Source organism: Gobio gobio, assembly GCF_949357685.1.
Source record: "Gobio gobio genome assembly, chromosome: 17".
Classification (NCBI taxonomy): domain Eukaryota; kingdom Metazoa; phylum Chordata; class Actinopteri; order Cypriniformes; family Gobionidae; genus Gobio; species Gobio gobio.
In genome coordinates, this window is record NC_137110.1 from 2,686,498 (window position 1) to 2,705,388 (window position 18,891).

Here is an 18,891-nt window from a genome sequence, read left to right on the forward strand (position 1 = left end):
CGCTGAAGCAATTGCTAATGCGAGACGAGCGCCACACACATATTTTAATCCAAAAATCTTACATATTGTGCCTTTACGATGGTCCACCTCGTTGTTGAAGAGAATAAGACACTATTACAAAGTTATAAGTGTGTTTTAAGAAATGCGGTCCAAGGAGACCCATGCCATTTTATTGGTATTGCTATACATGGTTTTGATTATATTGTACAAACCCCTAACATTGAAGATATTCGATACATAACTGCACAACCAATAAGGGAACTGTTAAAAACGGGAAAGCTTTTGCCAACACCACTTAGATTATGGCATAAAATAACAGAACACGCAGAATTTCTCAATGTATGCATATAGGATCAATCGAAAGAGCAAACATACAATTAATAATCATAATAATTATATAAAAAAAAAGGAAACAAAAAAGCCTGTAAGGGGGAAAAATACAATTGAGGAAACTCTCGTCAAACATGAAAATGAAGGTTAAGATTGTACCAATATACATTAAGGTGTACCCAAGAATTAGCAGTACCTTCAAAACTGATCAAGACATAAAACTGCTCTCAGCGAGTGCCAACTCATGACTAAAAACCATCCCAAAAACATCATAAACCAATTTAAAGGGCAAGTGGGACGAAACTGCTACATCGGCCATTTTAAACATCAAATCAGATCTAAAATTCAAGTTCTCCGAGGGGAAAATAAACACGGTTCCATTTTCAGTAGTAGCAAAAGATACCCATGATCACAAAATGGCGGCGCACCGTGAAGAGACTTTACATGTAGAGGGAGTAAAAAAAGAAGCACAAACAATATATGACACACGGTTGTGTCGACGTACGTGGAGAAATCAACGACTTTCCCTTTTACACTTGAACACCAGGAATACTATACTTAGCTCAAAACCAATGCGAAAATGCACTTGTTACCCTCGTAATCGAGGTATCGGTCCAGGGTTAAAGGTATAAAATCTCGACGGACATCTTCAGCGAACAGTCAAATACTTTGTCAGGAAATCGATGGCGTTATCTAATCCTAGAGAGGTAGTCAAAAGGCACTTCAGAGTATCAATCAAGGCACTCACATCCGGGTCAACTACTCTAAATCCTCTCGTACCCGCCTCGGCTGACATCTTGTGTTGCGCAAAGGCCAGGAAAAGAAAGTGTAACTGCAGTGAAAATGAGCGTAAACCCTCCGCTGGCCGACCTGGTCCTCGTTTACAAAATCAGGGGAATCTCATGAAACACGTCAGGTCGTATTACACCCTAAAATCAACAAAAAATATTAATGCATGATGACATAATATAATGCTAGTAATAACATGATGATTTCTGCCTTAGTTATGAGAATAACGCTTTCTGTTGCATTATGATAAGAATTTAGAGAGGCAACATGCATGATGAAAATTATGTCAAAATGCAAAAATATATACCATACCATATGCACTATAAGGATTATAATGCATCATATATATTTAACATCCCATGCATATGCATTTTTGGTATATTATCAAATATATATCATATGCATTATAAACCATATGCACCATACATAAGGATTATAATGCATATGGTAAATATTTAATTCCATATATTCCATGCATATGCATTTTAGTATATCAAATATATACCATATGCATTATAAACCATACATTTGCATCTAAAGGGAGTAAAAAAAAAAAGAGCAAACATACACTTTACATAGGGTTTATAATGCATATGGTATATATTTGATAAAATACCAAATGCATATGCATGAATAAATATGTACCATATGCATTATAAACCATATGTAATATACATTTGCATCTAAAGGGAGTAAAAAAGAAAAGAAAAAAAGAACAAACATATACTATACATAAGGTTACAATGCATCATATATATTTAATAACATATATTCCATGCATATGCATTTTTTGGTATATAATCAAATATATATCATGTGCATTATAAATCATATGCACCATCCATAAGGATTATAATGCATATGGCATATATTTTATTCTATATATTCCATGCATATGTATTTTAGTATATCAAATATATACCATATGCATTATTAATCATATGTATGGTGCATATAGTATACATTTGCTCTTTTTTTCTCTTTTTTACTCACTTTAGATGCAAACGTATGGTTTGTAATGCATATGGTATATATTTGATAATATACCACATGCATATGCATGAAATATATATTGTACCATATGCAATATAAACCCTATGTAATATACATTTGCATCTAAAGGGAGTAAAAAAGAAAAGAGCAAACATACATAAGGTTTACAATGCATCATATATATTTAATACCATATATTCCATGCATATGCATTTTTTGGTATATTATCAAATATATATCATGTGCATTATTAATCATATGCACCATACATAAGGATTATAATGCATATGGTATATATTTTTATTCTATATATTCCATGCATATGCATTTTAGTATATCAAATATATACCATTCGCATTATAAACCCTATGTACTGTACATTTGCATCTTAAGGGAGAAAAAAAATACAAGAGGAAACATTTACCATACATAAGGTTTATAATGCATATGGCAAACATTTTATACCATATAATCCATGCATATGCATTTGTTATATTATCAAATGTATACCATACGCATTATAAACCATAAATTTGCATCTAAAAGGAGTGAAAAAAAGAGCAAACCTTTACCATACATAGGGTTTATAATGCATATGGTAAACATTTTATAGCATATATTCTATGCATATGCATATATCTTTTCTGTTGATTTTAGAGTGAAATGAGACTCTTGATGAGATTCACCCTTCTTATATCACTGTAAAATGCTGCATGCACCACTAAACGGCACACATTGTCTTCCGTGACATTCTTTCCCATCCACACATTCACATTCCCTCCATGGAGACGCAACGGCGCGTTAAAGACATCGATGATCTGCAAATGCAACAAAACCAACGTGACCCATTTTGTATTTAAGGCATTTAAAAACAAGTACATAAAAAGTTGTTTTTTTTTTAAACAGAGTAATACTATATTTTTTTAGGTCCTCAAAGACTCAATTAAAATCTGCACCAGGATCAGAACAGAAGCAAAACATTTTTGGTTCTGTGTAACATTTTGGCGTATTCCTCCGATGTTTGGACATTTTGGCGTATTCCTCCGATGTGTGTGGCGGAGGGACTGTGCAAAGCAACAGAAGTCTGTAGAGAAGTCTGCTAGTCCTTGATGAGCCTATAGACGTGGTACTGCGCCCCGTGTTCACTCGTAGACACTTCAAATACAAACGCTATACACAGTAGAGTCTCCTGGGTTTCCCTGTTGGTCACCACCTGGAGAAAGCCACACAAGTGCAGAGAATTACCATCACAGAAACACAAAAAAACACGGATTTCATTCATGCAAGCGATATGACAAATCTTATTTCACCATATTTATAAAATAACATGCATATCTACTAGGGATGCCACAATTCTCAATATAATATTGAGCCGTTCGGTACGGCATTCACGGTTCAATACGCGCTTGTGAATTGCGGTTTTTCGGTTTTGCATTGAATTCATTATTTTTCTGCAAATTCTATCATTTTCCTCCATCCCAATATTGAACAACGCGACATACATTCACATCACACATTAGTGGTGGAGTTATACTCACAGAACACTAGAGTAATTCACAATCACCAAAGTTCAATATTTGCATGCGTTTTAAAGCCTTGCCGGCTCATTCGCCTGCGCGGTTTAACATGCGCTTTTCAGAGCGCGCGCACTAAACGCCTGTCAAACACGCGATTACTGGACTAAGTAGTCGTCTTACTGCGCTAATACTGTCAAATACACACATGGTTAACATAAACACAGTCGGTTATGTCTAAAGTGAAAGTAAAATCGGTGTGTGTCTGTATATTAGATGTGTGCAGGTCTTTAATTGACAGCGGCGCAGCCTATAGTGAACACGCTGTCCTTAAAGGGACAGTTCACCTCTAATTATGTCATTATTTACTCTAATATTGTTCCAAACCTGTATTCATTTCTCAATGAAAGAATTTTCATTTTTGAACGAACTATCCCTTTAATGTTAATACAACAACAAAAGACAAAGAGAAAATCACTCACTGCTCTTGACTGAAGAACTTTAATACAGCAGCTTTAATAAGAATCAGTGTATATCTTATAGTTAAGTTTATGTAGTGTTTTATTTTTACATTTATTCATTAAATTTCATACTTAAATGCTGCTGTACAGCTCTGAGCTGCCAGTGTAAATCTTTAAATATATTTATTTTATATTATACAATACACTAGGAATGTGTACAAGGGTTTTTTTTTAAGTAAAGTTTAAAGTTTAAGTAAGGTTTTAAATTCTTTAAAGTAAAATAAAGAAAGAGTATTGCAATAAAACTCTCGCTGTTCCTGTCGCTTAAGAATAGAATAGCAAAAAACCGAACTGAAAACCGTGGTTAAAAACCGAGGTATGTATTGAACCGTGGACTAACTGTATTGTTGCATCCCTAATATATACTAATATAAACCCTTCCTAATATTGGAGGCATGGACTCCTCTAGACCCCTGAAGGTGTGCTGTGGGATCTGGCACCAAGATGTTAGCAGCAGATCCTTTAAGTCCTGTAAGTTGTGAGGTGGGGCCTCCACAGATCAGACTTGTTTGTTCAGCACATCCCACAGATGCTCGATTGGATTGGATTGGGGAAAGTTACTTTAAAAAGTAATGCATTACAATATTGCGTTACTTCCTTAAAAAGTAACTAATTGCGTTACTTAGTTACTTTTTTAGAAAAGTAATGCGTTACGTTACTTCTGGGCTGGCCTTATTTGTTTGTTTTTTATAACAAAAAAAAGTTATATTTTTGGAAAAATGTAAAGGCCTTTCCACAACAAAAATGTAAATAATAAGCCTCAGACTGAAGGAAATGCTGGTACAGTAGAGGGCGCAGCTCAAACAATCCTTTCAGATTGCAGAAGAAAAAAGTTCAACACTTGCTTCACCAATAAAAACAAAAAATAATAGGAAAAAAGTTATTTTTGCTTATGGTTTAACTCAATCATTGAAGGTCAGCAGCAAGTACATTGGTCAATAAAGTGAAATTAAATGCACACAAATAGTGTGGTAGTATAGGAGGTTTGCATAGTACTCTGATTTTATTCATTTTAAAGGGTTAGTTCACCCAAAAATGAAAATTGTGTCATTAATTCCTCACCCTCATGTGGTTGGACACCCGTCAGACCTCCGTTCATCTTCAGACACAAATGAAGATATTTTAGTGTAAAGCTGATGCTGAGAAAGGCTTCAGATAGGCCTCCATTGGCATTCAGTACATTTACACTCACAAGACCCATAAAAGGCACTAAAAACATCGTTACAAAGTCCATCTCACCACAGTGGCTCTACAATAATCTTACGAAGCGACGACAATAGTTTTTGTGCGCAAAAAAAAATCAAAATAACACCTTTATCCAGCTTGTTCTTGTCTTCCGTGTGTGTCTCCACGACGCATGCGCGAGAATATGAGCAGATCCAGCGTTCGGGAATCCATGAAATGCCACTTTAGCCCCATTTTGAGAACTACACCGAGACCTAAAGCACGATCAGTGTAGAATTCAACAGCTGAGATACGCGCGTCTTCCTCTGCTCGTAAACAAATCTCTTCTGGGTCATGTGTCCGAACGCCGGATCTGCTCATATTCTCACGCATGCGTCGTGGAGACACACACGGAAGACAAGAACAAGTTGGATAAAGGTGTTATTTTGATTTTTTTTTGCGCACAAAAACTATTGTCGTCGCATCGTAAGATTATTGTAGAGTCACTGTGGTGAGATGGACTTTGTAATGATGTTTTTAGAGCCTTTTATGGGTCTTGTGAGTGTAAATGTACTGAATGCCAATGGAGGCCTATCTGAAGCCTTTCTCAGCATCAGCTTTACACTAAAATATCTTCATTTGTGTCTGAAGATGAACGGAGGACTGACGGGTGTCCAACCACATGAGGCTCAGTCATTAATGACACAATTTACATTTTTGGGTGAACTAACCCTTTAAGGACTCCTGAATCTGTTTTTGTGCAAGTGCTCACATTTAGTCTAGAACTACAATAACCCTCATGTTCACACACAACGCCTACGATTATTCTCAACATGAGGACAGGAGAGCTCTCAGTCAATAAATGGGAAAACAAAGTAACTTGAGTTATTTATTTGAAAAAGTAACTCAGATATTTTGAACCAGCATTAACTTCTGGAGCAGTTTGAGCTCCAGTAGCTCGTCTGTTTGATCGGACCACACTTGGTCATTTTACCTGTAAGATGGTGAAGTTTTCTAATACGCTGTTCATCATGTATTTCTCAGGCAGGTGCTTGAGCTTGTGGATGAAGTTGATCATATATTCGCACATGGGCGAGCGATGGATTCGATACAAACACTTCCCTCCCTCCACACGAGCGTACTCCGTCTGCAAATCAACACAGGGCTTTTAGAAGAGAAGCACCGGCACTTCTCCGTCATTTTAATCCTGTTGGCGATCAGACTCACCTCCACTTTCTCCACCACTTGCTTCCCGAAGGAGCAGACCTTGGTGGAGACGGTGATGGTCATGTTCTCCGAGCTGCTGTACTGACTGCTGACTCCGTAGAAGGAGCCTGGTCCATCCTGGACGCCACTGTTATTCAGATCCGCCTGAGAGGAGAAACACACTCAGTGCTGAAGTGCATGAGACGCTGCAACCAACTAAAACTAAAAATAGAGTAAATCACCTTTGTATCAATTGCATTGTTACACCAGTAGATGGCGACAGGAGACTGTTAAATTGAATCTTTCATTCAGGAGATTCGTAAATGCTTCAGATTCAGGAATGAACACTTGAAGTCTTTATGAGTGAGTGATTGAATCATTCATTTAACCGGTAACATTTTTTTCTGTCAACAGGTTGCGCTCCAGACTAACCCACATCACTTAAAGGATTAGTTCACTTTTAAATAAACTTTTGCTGATCATTTACTCACCCCCATGTCATCCAAGATGTCCATGTCTTTCTTTCTGCAGTCGAAGAGAAATGAAGGTTTTTGATGAAAACATTCCAGGATTGTTCTCCATATAATGGACTTTAATGGGCCCCAAACGGCCCAAATGAGTTTCAGTGCAGCTTCAAAGGGCTTTAAATGACCCCAGATGATGAATAAGGGTCTGATCTAGACAAACCATCAGCAGTATTTATGATATTATTTTACCTCTTATCAGATGAACGTGATCATCTCTGAGCTCCGCCATAACTTCCGCTGAGTGAGGTCAAAATACGAGCGTGGTCATAGATGTATATGTAGATGCCTCATTAGCGACTGCACGGATTAGTAGAATAAGGCATCTATGATCGATATATCTATGACCACGCTCGTATTTTGACCTCACTCAGCGGAAGTTATGGCGGAGCTCAGAGATGATCACGTTCATCTGATAAGAGGTAAAATAATAGCATAAATACTGCTGATGGTTTGGCTAGATCAGACCCTTATTCATCATCTGGGGTCGTTTAAAGCCCTTTGAAGCTGCACTGAAACTCATTTGGACCGTTTGGAGCCCATTGAAGTCCATTATATGGAGAACAATCCTGGAATGTTTTCATCAAAAACCTTCATTTATTTTCGACTGCAGAAAGAAAGACATGGACATCTTGGATGAGATGGGGGTGAGTAAATTATCAGCAAAAGTTTATTTAAAAGTGAACTAATCCTTTGACATGTTACTTTAAAATTGAGGTGTGGATTGAGGTAGGCCTGCTATTTTTATTTGACAAAAAACTATTCCGGTTCTTCAAAGCTTCAAACGGATTCAGTGTATTTTTATTTTATCTTAATTTGGTCATTATTTAAGAGAAAAATATTTAGTGTAGGCCTATTTATTTTATTATTTTTATTTATCTGATCTGTATGCTGATGTTTGCACGGTAAAATAAACAGACACTCGTCAATCGTATTTTCATTTAATGCCAATTCAGTATTATAATCTAATCAGTTAACGTTAATAATCGGATAATGAGCAGCGGTTGTCGTTGGGAAAATGAACCGAGATGAGCATCCCTACAGCAGTGTATTTATAATTTAATTGACTTCTAATTAAGAATAGGCAACATTATTCCAGGATGACGGTCCTTCCTTTGCCGTACCTCTGGCTGCTGTCTGTAGATTCCCTCACACACAACTCGTATTCTTTCAGATGTTTAATACGCAAATGTTTTAACAGCGGCTATCCATAGTTTTCACGTGTCGTCACGCGCTTATAGGAACGCCCACCTGGAGGTCAAAACAAGGCTCTGCTCCATTGCCCGCTAGTCATTTTTACCAGGTTTGTAGTCAGTATTAATGCAGTAAGACAATGATATTAAAATACCAAATTCAATATACACCTTATTGATGTTGCATACTTTGTACAGGAAAGCAGACGAACACAGAATATTAGTGCAACACAAGGTGTTTTCCCCATCGAAACCCATCATAAAGAAAACACGTTGCGTTCATATTCTTGCCTCATCTACTCGCCTGTATATAGAATGCATCATCAAAAAGGTGTAAACTGAATTTGATGTTTTAATATCAGTGTTTTAGTTCATTCCAGCACTTTAAGGGTGGGGTCTTCAGTTCACCTCTGTCTGCTGCTTGATCAGCTCTATCGCAGTTTTACTGTGTAATTTATCTGTGTTTAAAATGAAGTGATGCAACGACTCGATTTAAAATAAAACTTTGCTTAATTTAATCCTTATTGGTGCAACTCACCCTATAGCGTTTTTCACGTTAAGCATTTTAAAAACGTCCCGCTGTTTTCAGCGATTGAAACACTGCAGCAGGAGCTGAATATCAAGTTTAGGGTTGATTTTAAAATCTTGATGCTTACTTACAAGGCTTTACATGGGTTGGCACCACAATATTTGTCTGAGCTTTTAATCCCCTATACTCCGACGCGTAATCTTCGTTCATCTGAAACTGGTCTTTTAGTTGTTCCAAAAACTCGTCTAAGACTAATGGGTGATAGGGCTTTTCCCCATCAGCTCCAAAATTATGGAATTCTTTCCCGATTGAGATAAGGCAAGCTCAATCCCTTTGCATTTTTAAATCTTGCCTTAAAACTCATTTTTTTAGGGTAGCTTTTTATTGAACGTTTGTATCAATTTTATATAGTTTTTAATTGTTTTTGATATAACATTTTTCTTTTTAATCATTTTTCTTTTTTGTTTATTTCTACTTTTGTGTACTATGTTTTGTCTGTTTCTGTAAAGCGCTTTGAGATGTACATTTAAAGGCGCTATAGAAAATAAAGATTTATTATTATTATTATTATATGGATCATAAGTGCCCAAAACATGCATCTTGTTCACATATTTTTGTTTTAAGATGGAAATTTGACAGGCTTGTGCTGTAGTTCTATGAGTTCTATGGCGGTTTTGCCCTCCAAGGCTCAGCGACAGTCACATGACTGAAAACTATGGATTGTTTAAGGTCCTTGTCACCATGAGACAAATCAGCATTGCAAATTGAACATGTAGCTCGGCTTGAATCGCCTTCTTTTGACTGAAAGTACTGCCAAACAACACGTTTTCTGTTCACAAGTTCCATTTTCCCTTTCTCAGCCGACTGCAGTCCAACGGTCAAACACGTTCCCATAAACAACGGAGGCGTCATTAAGTCACGCTTCTCAATGTATGCAGGATCGTGCTATAGACGGTTTCAACGGCAACAACATAAACAAACGTTACTGCGCATGCGCGCTTTTGTGGCCAAAACGTAACTTCCGGTTGTCGTCCGCAAAAAATCAATAACAACAGAGGCTGCGTTATCTTTCTTATGCGCTATCATCTTTCATTTTATTTGGGCAGCATTATCTTAATTTACATGTTTATATTGTTTCAGCATGTTTATTATAAATAATCTCCCATTTCTGTCTGCAATATAGAGTAGGGGAAACGCCCCCCTTAAAGGAACACTATTTGAAAATAGGCTCATTTTACGAGTCCCCTAGAGTTAAATAGTTTTACCGTTTTTGAATCCATTCAGCCGATCTTTGTATCTGGCGGTAGCACTTTTAGCATAGCTTAGCATACATAATTGATTCTGATCAGTCCATTAGCATCTCATTCAAAAAATGACCAAAGACACTTTCAATATTTTTCCTATTTAAAACTTGACTCTTCTACAGTTACATCGTGTGCTAAGACCAACTGAAAATGAAAAGTTGCGATTTTCTACACCGATATGGCTAGAACTACTTTCTCATTCCTGCGTAATAGTCGCGGATCTTCGCGGCCGTACCATGGCTGCAGCGGCGCAATGATTTGTTGGTATTCTGTGGAACATGGTGGTAGTTACACCTTCGACTTACTATCACAGCCCTTTACAACACACACAACCATGGCTAATCACAGCTAAAGCCACAACACAATTTGTCGGCTGCAAGCCTGAAACTTTCTCTGCAACTACACGAACTTAGTGCCGGTCACATTGAAAGTTCCCTAGCTGGACTACTTTCAGGCGCTGTAATATCATTGCGCCGCGAAGATCCGCGACTATTACGCAGGAATGAGAAAGTAGTTCTAGCCATATCGGTGTAGAAAATCACAACTTTTCATTTTCAGTTGGTCTTAGCACACGATGTAACTGTAGAAGAGTCAAGTTTTAAATAGGAAAAATATTGAAAGTGTCTTTGGTCATTTTTTGAATGAGATGCTAATGGACTGATCAGAATCAATGATGTATGCTAAGCTAATGCTAAAAGTGCTACCGCCAGATACAAAGATCGGCTGAATGGATTCAAAAACGGTAAAACTATTTAACTCTAAGGGACTTGTGTTCCTTTAAAGGATAAGTTCACCCAAAACTGAAAATCCTGTTATTAATTACTCTCCCTCATGTCGACCCCAACCCGTAAGACCATAGAGAAGAAGAAAAATATCTTAATTTGTGTTCCGAAGATGAACGAAGATCTTACAGGTTTGGAACGACATGAGCGAGAGAATTACATTTTTGGGTGAACTAACCCTTTAAGGACCGTGTAATGCCGTTTTCTGTGCAGTATCTATAAATGCTTGCGCGCTCACCTTCAATAATGCAATGCTTCGGAATAACATGTTTCTTTGTTTCATAATATAAGATTAATATTGGGAAAGTTAACTTGTAGATAAACGGCCCTATTTGAGATTGATTGTATGAATGCATCACAAAAAATCCAGTGTTCTATTGCCATTAATAGAGGACAAAGCGAAAGTTGTTTTGCACTCCGTGATAAAGACACATTTAAATGTTTTGCGGGAAACATAAATGAGATCAGTTATCCAGACGGCGACCACTTGATGTGAACAAATGTAAATTCGCCGTGTCCTGATTGGCTGATGATCACGGTGATCACATGTTAATGCCAGGTGTAAACACAGCCCAAATAAGTTCCTCTAGAGTAGATTATTTCTAATAACAAGCTAAATAAATAGCAAGTAAATTACATTAGCCATACAGTCTGAATGACATTAGACGCTGCTGGATATTAATGAAGCATTTAAGGCTTTTTGGTGAGTCGCACACACTGTTTTTGCGCTGGTGTCATATTCTCTCTGCTTAATCGTTAATATTTATATCATGTTATCCAAGAATAGTACGTCAAAAATGTGTTTCTACTGAGTAGTGCGCCATACTATCCCCTCGCCAGACCGATAAACAAACAGACCGGAAATTAAAGGGTTAGTTCACCCAAAAATGTAAATTGTGTCATTAATGACTGAGCCTCATGTGGTTGGACACCCGTCAGACCTCCGTTCATCTTCAGACACAAATGAAGATATTTTAGTGTAAATCTGATGCTCTGAAAGGCCTCCATTGGCTCAACTTTACACTCTCAAGACCCTTAAAAGACACTAAAGACTAAAGTTACAAAGTCCATCTCACTACAGCGGCTCTACAATAACTTTATGAATCGGCGAGAATAGTTTTTGTGCGCAAAAAAACCCTAAATAACGACTTATATAGTGATGACGATTTCAAAACACGGCATCATGAAGCTTCGAAGCGTTATGAATCAGTGAGTCGATTCAGCAGTTTGACACACAATCCGAATCATGAATCGACTCACTGATTCATAACGCTTCGAAGCTTCATGATGCCGTGTTTTGAAATCGTCATCACTATATAAGTCGTTATTTAGGGTTTTTTTGCGCACAAAAACTATTCTCGTCTTCATAAAGTTATTGTAGAGCCGCTGTAGTGAGATGGACTTTGTAACTTTAGTCTTTAGTGTCTTTTAAGGGTCTTGAGAGTGTAAAGTTGAGCCAATGGAGGCCTTTCAGAGCATCAGATTTACACTAAAATATCTTCATTTGTGTCTGAAGATGAACGGAGGTCTGACGGGTGTCCAACCACATGAGGCTCAGTCATTAATGACACAATTTACATTTTTGGGTGAACTAACCCTTTAACTTCGGGCCAAGCGCGTAACCGTGGCAACATGTCCGATGAAACCGTCTATATAATGAGTTATAGCTGATGTGACGCACCCAAAATTTGACGAGGAAGAAGGCGTTTTGAGGGCCCTTCTCGTACAGCTCCTTCAGTCCTCCCTTCTTCTCAGGGAACTTGTCGTAGATCTGTCGGATGTCCACCGCCTCCAGCAGAGGGTCACTGTAGGACGGGTTGGTCTGCCCGATGTGGACAAACAGGTGTTTGCTGTACTGTGAAGACAAATGTCAAATACATTGCACTGTTAATTTCGTTGACGAATAATTTTCGTCAACAAGCTTTTTTCACTGACGAAAATGAGACGATCACTAAAAACTAGTGTTGGATGACAAAAACTATGAGGAAAATCAACTGTCATTTTCGTCAGCAAATAAAAGCGAGAGGAGAATAGTGAGGTTAGTGAGGGTGGATTAGGGCAGAGATGGGGTCAGAACTGATGTCCTGTGTCACATGTTTGATCTGAACTGATCTAACCTCTGGAAAACACACGATCTACAGGCTCACACACACCCAATCCAGCTCCAGAGCGGCTCAATCAATAACACACACACACACACACACACACCCAATCCAGCTCCAGAGCGGCTCAATCAATAACACACACACACACACACACACACACACACACACACACACACACACACACACACACACACACACACACACACACACACACACACACACACCCAATCCAGCTCCAGAGCGGCTCAATCAATAACACACACACACACACACACACACACACACACACACACACACACACACACACACCCAATCCAGCTCCAGAGCGGCTCAATCAATAACACACACACACACACACACACACACACACACCCAATCCAGCTCCAGAGCGGCTCAATCAATAACACATTTATGCCAGACCAGTGTTTATGAACTAATGCTGATGAATAATCACAATGTTTATATAGTAATATGTTTTAGACGGTTGTAATAATGCATATTTTATCTCCTCATCTGAACTTGAATGAGCTCCTGCAACTGCAATAGAGGCGCAGACATTTCAAAATAAGAGTCCTGGTGTATTTCCAGCTGTTTATCATTAAAAGTCACGCATTATATATTCGTTTTTGGTTACACAATAAACTATATTTAATTTCATTCCCATTTAATTCATATTCAGGAGGAAAGACCAGTATTTGACACATATTCAATAAAGTATCAGGGTTATAATAGTTCACTAAAACCATTAAAAAAAATGTGGGCTGTCAAAAGATTAATCGCGATTAATCTCATCCAAAATAAAAGTTTGTGTTTACATAATATATGTGTGTGTACTGTGTATAATTATTATTTATATATAAAAACACACACAAGCATGTATACTGTATATTTAAGAAAAATGTATTATATTTATATATAAAATATTTATATTTAATATAAATGTATATACAGTATATACATGCAAATATTTCTTAAATATATACATGAATGTGTTTGTATTTATATATACATAATAATTATACACAGTACACACACATATATTATGTAAACACAAACGTTTATTTTGGATGCGATTAATCGCGATTAATCTTTTGACAGCCCTAAAAAAAATCTTCATAACTTGAAATTAAATAAATGTTAACTGAAATAAAAGTAAATAAATAAACAAACATATTTGAAGCTTTAGCTTAATCTGATATGGCCTACTAACTAAAACCGAAATACAAAGTTATAAAAACTATAGAGATGTTTTTAAAAAACAAACTAAAAGTGAATTGAGCTCTTTCGTGTATTTTTAATGTCAAAAACAAAATGATGTCAAAATGTCAGTTCAAGTGACAGTCGGTTATGTAATAATTAAATGCTTAATGTATTACAATTGAACTAAACTCATTAGATTTTAGGAGACTAAAACTAGACTAAAACTAAAAACAATTCCGGCGACTAAAATATAACTAAAACTAAATCAAAATTTGCTGTCAAAATGAGCCCTGATACATTGTTTACTTTAGGAGCCGTCTGTATTTTTGTATGCATCTGCTTTATCCGTCTTGCAAACTAAAAGCATTTTCACTACTTTTCAAAAGATTAATCGCGATTAATCGCATCCAAAATAAAAGTTTGTGTTTACATAATATATGTGTGTGTACTCTGTTAATTATTATATATATATAAATACACACACATTCATGTATATATTTAAGAAATATTTGCATGTATAAACTGTGTATACATTTATATAATCTATAATATATAGAAATGTTTTATATATAAAAATATTTTTTCTTAAATATATACATGCTTGTGTTTGTATTTTATATATAAATAATAATTAACAGAGTACACACAAATGTATTATGTAAACACAAACTTTTATTTTGGATGTGATTAATCGCGATTAATCTTTTGACAGCCCTAGTTTTTAATTGTAACAGTAGCAAACCCACAATAATAACACTGTAACACCTTAAAATAAAGAGTAACCAAATTGTATTGTAATTAGGGCTGTCAAAAGATTAATCGCGATTAATCGCATCCAAAATAAAAGTTTGTGTTTACATAATACATGTGTGTGTACTCTGTTAATTATTATTTATATATAAATACACACACAAGCATGTATATATTTAAGAATTTTTTATATATATATATATATATATATATATATAAAACATTTATATTTATATATATATTATAGATTATATAAATGTATATACAGTATATACATGCAAATATTTCTTAAATATATACATGAATGTGTGTGTATTTATATATAAATAATAATTAACAGAGTACACACACATGTATTATGTAAACACAAACTTTTATTTTGGATGCGATTAATCGCGATTAATCTTTTGACAGCCCTAGTTTTCGAGCACCGTCTCCGCAGATAAGCTCATATGGGTGGAGCGCTCGTCTCTACTCACAGAGTCCTGGTCCTGCGGGACCTCCATGAAGGCGGAGTACTCCAGGAGGCGGAGTTTGGAGGAGGCGATGGTGCGATCCTGCCATACGGGCACTGCGGTGGCAACCGGCGGAGGGGGCGGGGCCAGAGGCTCATACGCTGGACAAACACAAGAGGGCGCAAGTTAGACTCAACCACAGACATAAACAGAGAAGAAATGCTGGCAGACGTGAGCGGTGCCCGAAACGGGCCACTAGTGTACTAGGACACTTACATGATAATGGGGGTTGAACAGGTCCTGATAGGTTTGGGTAAGGAGTTTGAAATGGCTTGATGCTGAAAAAGTGTTTAGGATTTGTTAGAATCAAATTCAAGTTATTATTTAATGTTATTTACTTGGGTTAAACATTCTCTTATTAGGGTTCCCACACGTTTTCCGACCAATCATTTGTGACAGCTGGATTTTTGCCACTGACGAGTTGTCTTGTCTTTTATGGGAAAGACAGCGATTTCACTGTTATACGCTAGGGGGCGCTATTACACATCTTCTGAAAGAGGACAGAATCCCATGATCCAAGCGAAGACCACACAAAAAGCTAATGATATCATATGTAAGCAGATGCAGATGCATCTACACGATATTGCCAGAAGTATTGAGCCGCTCCTCCACATCCCTGAGTTCAGGTGTTCAATCCCTTCATGGCCACAGGTGTATAACTCCAGCTCTAGCAGACGCTTCTACACACATTAGAGAGAGAATGGGCCGCTCTCAGGAGTGTGTGTGTGTGTGTGTGTGTGTGGTGAGAGAATGGGCCGCTCTCAGGAGTGTGTGTGTGTGTGTGTGTGTGTGTGTGTGTGTGTGTTCGCTTCTACACACATTAGTGAGAGAATGGGCCGCTCTCAGGAGTGTGTGTGTGTGTGTGTGTGTTCGCTTCTACACACATTAGTGAGAGAATGGGCCGCTCTCAGGAGTGTGTGTGTGTGTGTGTTCGCTTCTACACACATTAGTGAGAGAATGGGCCGCTCTCAGGAGTGTGTGTGTGTGTGTGTGTGTGTGTGTGTGTTCGCTTCTACACACATTAGTGAGAGAATGGGCCGCTCTCAGGAGTGTGTGTGTGTGTGTGTGTGTGTGTGTGTTCACTTCTACACACATTAGAGAGAGAATGGGCCGCTCTCAGGAGTGTGTGTGTGTGTGTGTGTGTTCGCTTCTACACACATTAGTGAGAGAATGGGCCGCTCTCAGGAGTGTGTGTGTGTGTGTGTGTGTGTTCGCTTCTACACACATAAGTGAGAGAATGGGCCGCTCTCAGGAGTATGTGTGTGTGTGTGTGTGTGTGTGTGTGTGTGTGTGTGTGTGTGTGTGTGTGTGTTCGCTTCTACACACATTAGAGAGAGAATGGGCCGCTCTCAGGAGTGTGTGTGTGTGTGTGTGTGTGTGTGTGTGTGTTCGCTTCTACACACATTAGTGAGAGAATGGGCCGCTCTCAGGAGTGTGTGTGTGTGTGTGTGTGTGTGTGTGTGTGTGTTCACTTCTACACACATTAGAGAGAGAATGGGCCGCTCTCAGGAGTGTGTGTGTGTGTGTGTGTTCGCTTCTACACACATAAGTGAGAGAATGGGCCGCTCTCAGGAGTGTGTGTGTGTGTGTGTGTGTTCGCTTCTACACACATTAGTGAGAGAATGGGCCGCTCTCAGGAGTGTGTGTGTGTGTGTGTGTGTGTGTTCGCTTCTACACACATAAGTGAGAGAATGGGCCGCTCTCAGGAGTGTGTGTGTGTGTGTGTGTGTGTGTTCGCTTCTACACACATAAGTGAGAGAATGGGCCGCTCTCAGGAGTGTGTGTGTGTGTGTGTGTGTTCGCTTCTACACACATTAGTGAGAGAATGGGCCGCTCTCAGGAGTGTGTGTGTGTGTGTGTGTGTGTGGTGAGAGAATGGGCCGCTCTCAGGAGTGTGTGTGTGTGTGTGTGTGTGTGTGTGGTGAGAGAATGGGCCGCTCTCAGGAGTGTGTGTGTGTGTGTGTGTGTGTGTGTGTGTGTGTGGTGAGAGAATGGGCCGCTCTCAGGAGTGTGTGTGTGTGTGTGTGGTGAGAGAATGGGCCGCTCTCAGGAGTGTGTGTGTGTGTGTGTGTGTGTGGTGAGAGAATGGGCCGCTCTCAGGAGTGTGTGTGTGTGTGTGTGTGGTGAGAGAATGGGCCGCTCTCAGGAGTGTGTGTGTGTGTGTGTGTGGTGAGAGAATGGGCCGCTCTTAGGAGTGTGTGTGTGTGTGTTCGCTTCTACACACATTAGTGAGAGAATGGGCCGCTCTCAGGAGTGTGTGTGTGTGTGTGTGTGTGTGTGTGTGTGTGTTCGCTTCTACACACATAAGTGAGAGAATGGGCCGCTCTCAGGAGTGTGTGTGTGTGTGTGTGTTCGCTTCTACACACATTAGTGAGAGAATGGGCCGCTCTCAGGAGTGTGTGTGTGTGTGTGTGTGTGTGTGTGTGTGTGGTGAGAGAATGGGCCGCTCTCAGGAGTGTGTGTGTGTGTGTGTGTGTTCGCTTCTACACACATTAGTGAGAGAATGGGCCGCTCTCAGGAGTGTGTGTGTGTGTGTGTGTGTGTGTGTGTGTGTGTGTGTGGTGAGAGAATGGGCCGCTCTCAGGAGTGTGTGTGTGTGTGTGTGTGTGTGTGTGTGTGTGGTGAGAGAATGGGCCGCTCTCAGGAGTGTGTGTGTGTGTGTGTGTGTGTGTGTGTGTGTGTGGTGAGAGAATGGGCCGCTCTCAGGAGTGTGTGTGTGTGTGTGTGTGGTGAGAGAATGGGCCGGTCTCAGGAGTGTGTGTGTGTGTGTGTGTGTGGTGAGAGAATGGGCCGCTCTCAGGAGTGTGTGTGTGTGTGTGTGTGGTGAGAGAATGGGCCGCTCTCAGGAGTGTGTGTGTGTGTGTGTGTGTGTGGTGAGAGAATGGGCCGGTCTCAGGAGTGTGTGTGTGTGTGTGTGTGTGGTGAGAGAATGGGCCGCTCTCAGGAGTGTGTGTGTGTGTGGTGAGAGAATGGGCCGCTCTCAGGAGTGTGTGTGTGTGTGTGTGTGTGTGTGTGTGTGTGGTGAGAGAATGGGCCGCTCTCAGGAGTGTGTGTGTGTGTGTGTGGTGAGAGAATGGGCCGCTCTCAGGAGTGTGTGTGTGTGTGTGTGTGTGGTGAGAGAATGGGCCGCTCTCAGGAGTGTGTGTGTGTGTGTGTGTGTGTGTGTGTGTGTGTGTGTGTGTGTGTGGTGAGAGAATGGGCCGCTCTCAGGAGTGTGTGTGTGTGTGTGTGTGTGTGGTGAGAGAATGGGCCGCTCTCAGGAGTGTGTGTGTGTGTGTGTGTGTGTGTGTGGTGAGAGAATGGGCCGCTCTCAGGAGTGTGTGTGTGTGTGTGTGTGTGTGTGTGTGGTGAGAGAATGGGCCGCTCTCAGGAGCTCAGAGAACTCAAGCGTGGCCGAGCAGCTCATCCAAGCCTCACATCACCAAGTGCAATGCAAAGTGTGGGATGCAGTGGGGTAAAGTGCGCCGCCACT

At 39.3% G+C, this 18,891-nt stretch overlaps 1 protein-coding gene across 2 annotated transcripts in view; it reads right to left on the reverse strand.

Moving 5' to 3' along the window:
- Window positions 1-1,479: 1,479 nt before the first annotated feature.
- Window positions 1,480-18,891, reverse strand: part of tead3b (TEA domain family member 3 b) — a 101,683-nt gene continuing 84,271 nt past the window's right edge. For both annotated transcript variants that reach the window (XM_079840939.1, XM_079840940.1), the window contains 6 exons: window positions 15,636-15,697; window positions 15,384-15,520; window positions 12,531-12,704; window positions 6,539-6,682; window positions 6,306-6,458; window positions 1,480-3,325 (listed from right to left, as the gene is read on the reverse strand). In XM_079840939.1, the coding sequence (XP_079697065.1) occupies window positions 3,212-3,325; window positions 6,306-6,458; window positions 6,539-6,682; window positions 12,531-12,704; window positions 15,384-15,520; window positions 15,636-15,697 (784 nt within the window). In that variant the 3' untranslated portion in view covers window positions 1,480-3,211. The remainder of the gene's footprint in view (window positions 3,326-6,305; window positions 6,459-6,538; window positions 6,683-12,530; window positions 12,705-15,383; window positions 15,521-15,635; window positions 15,698-18,891) is intronic.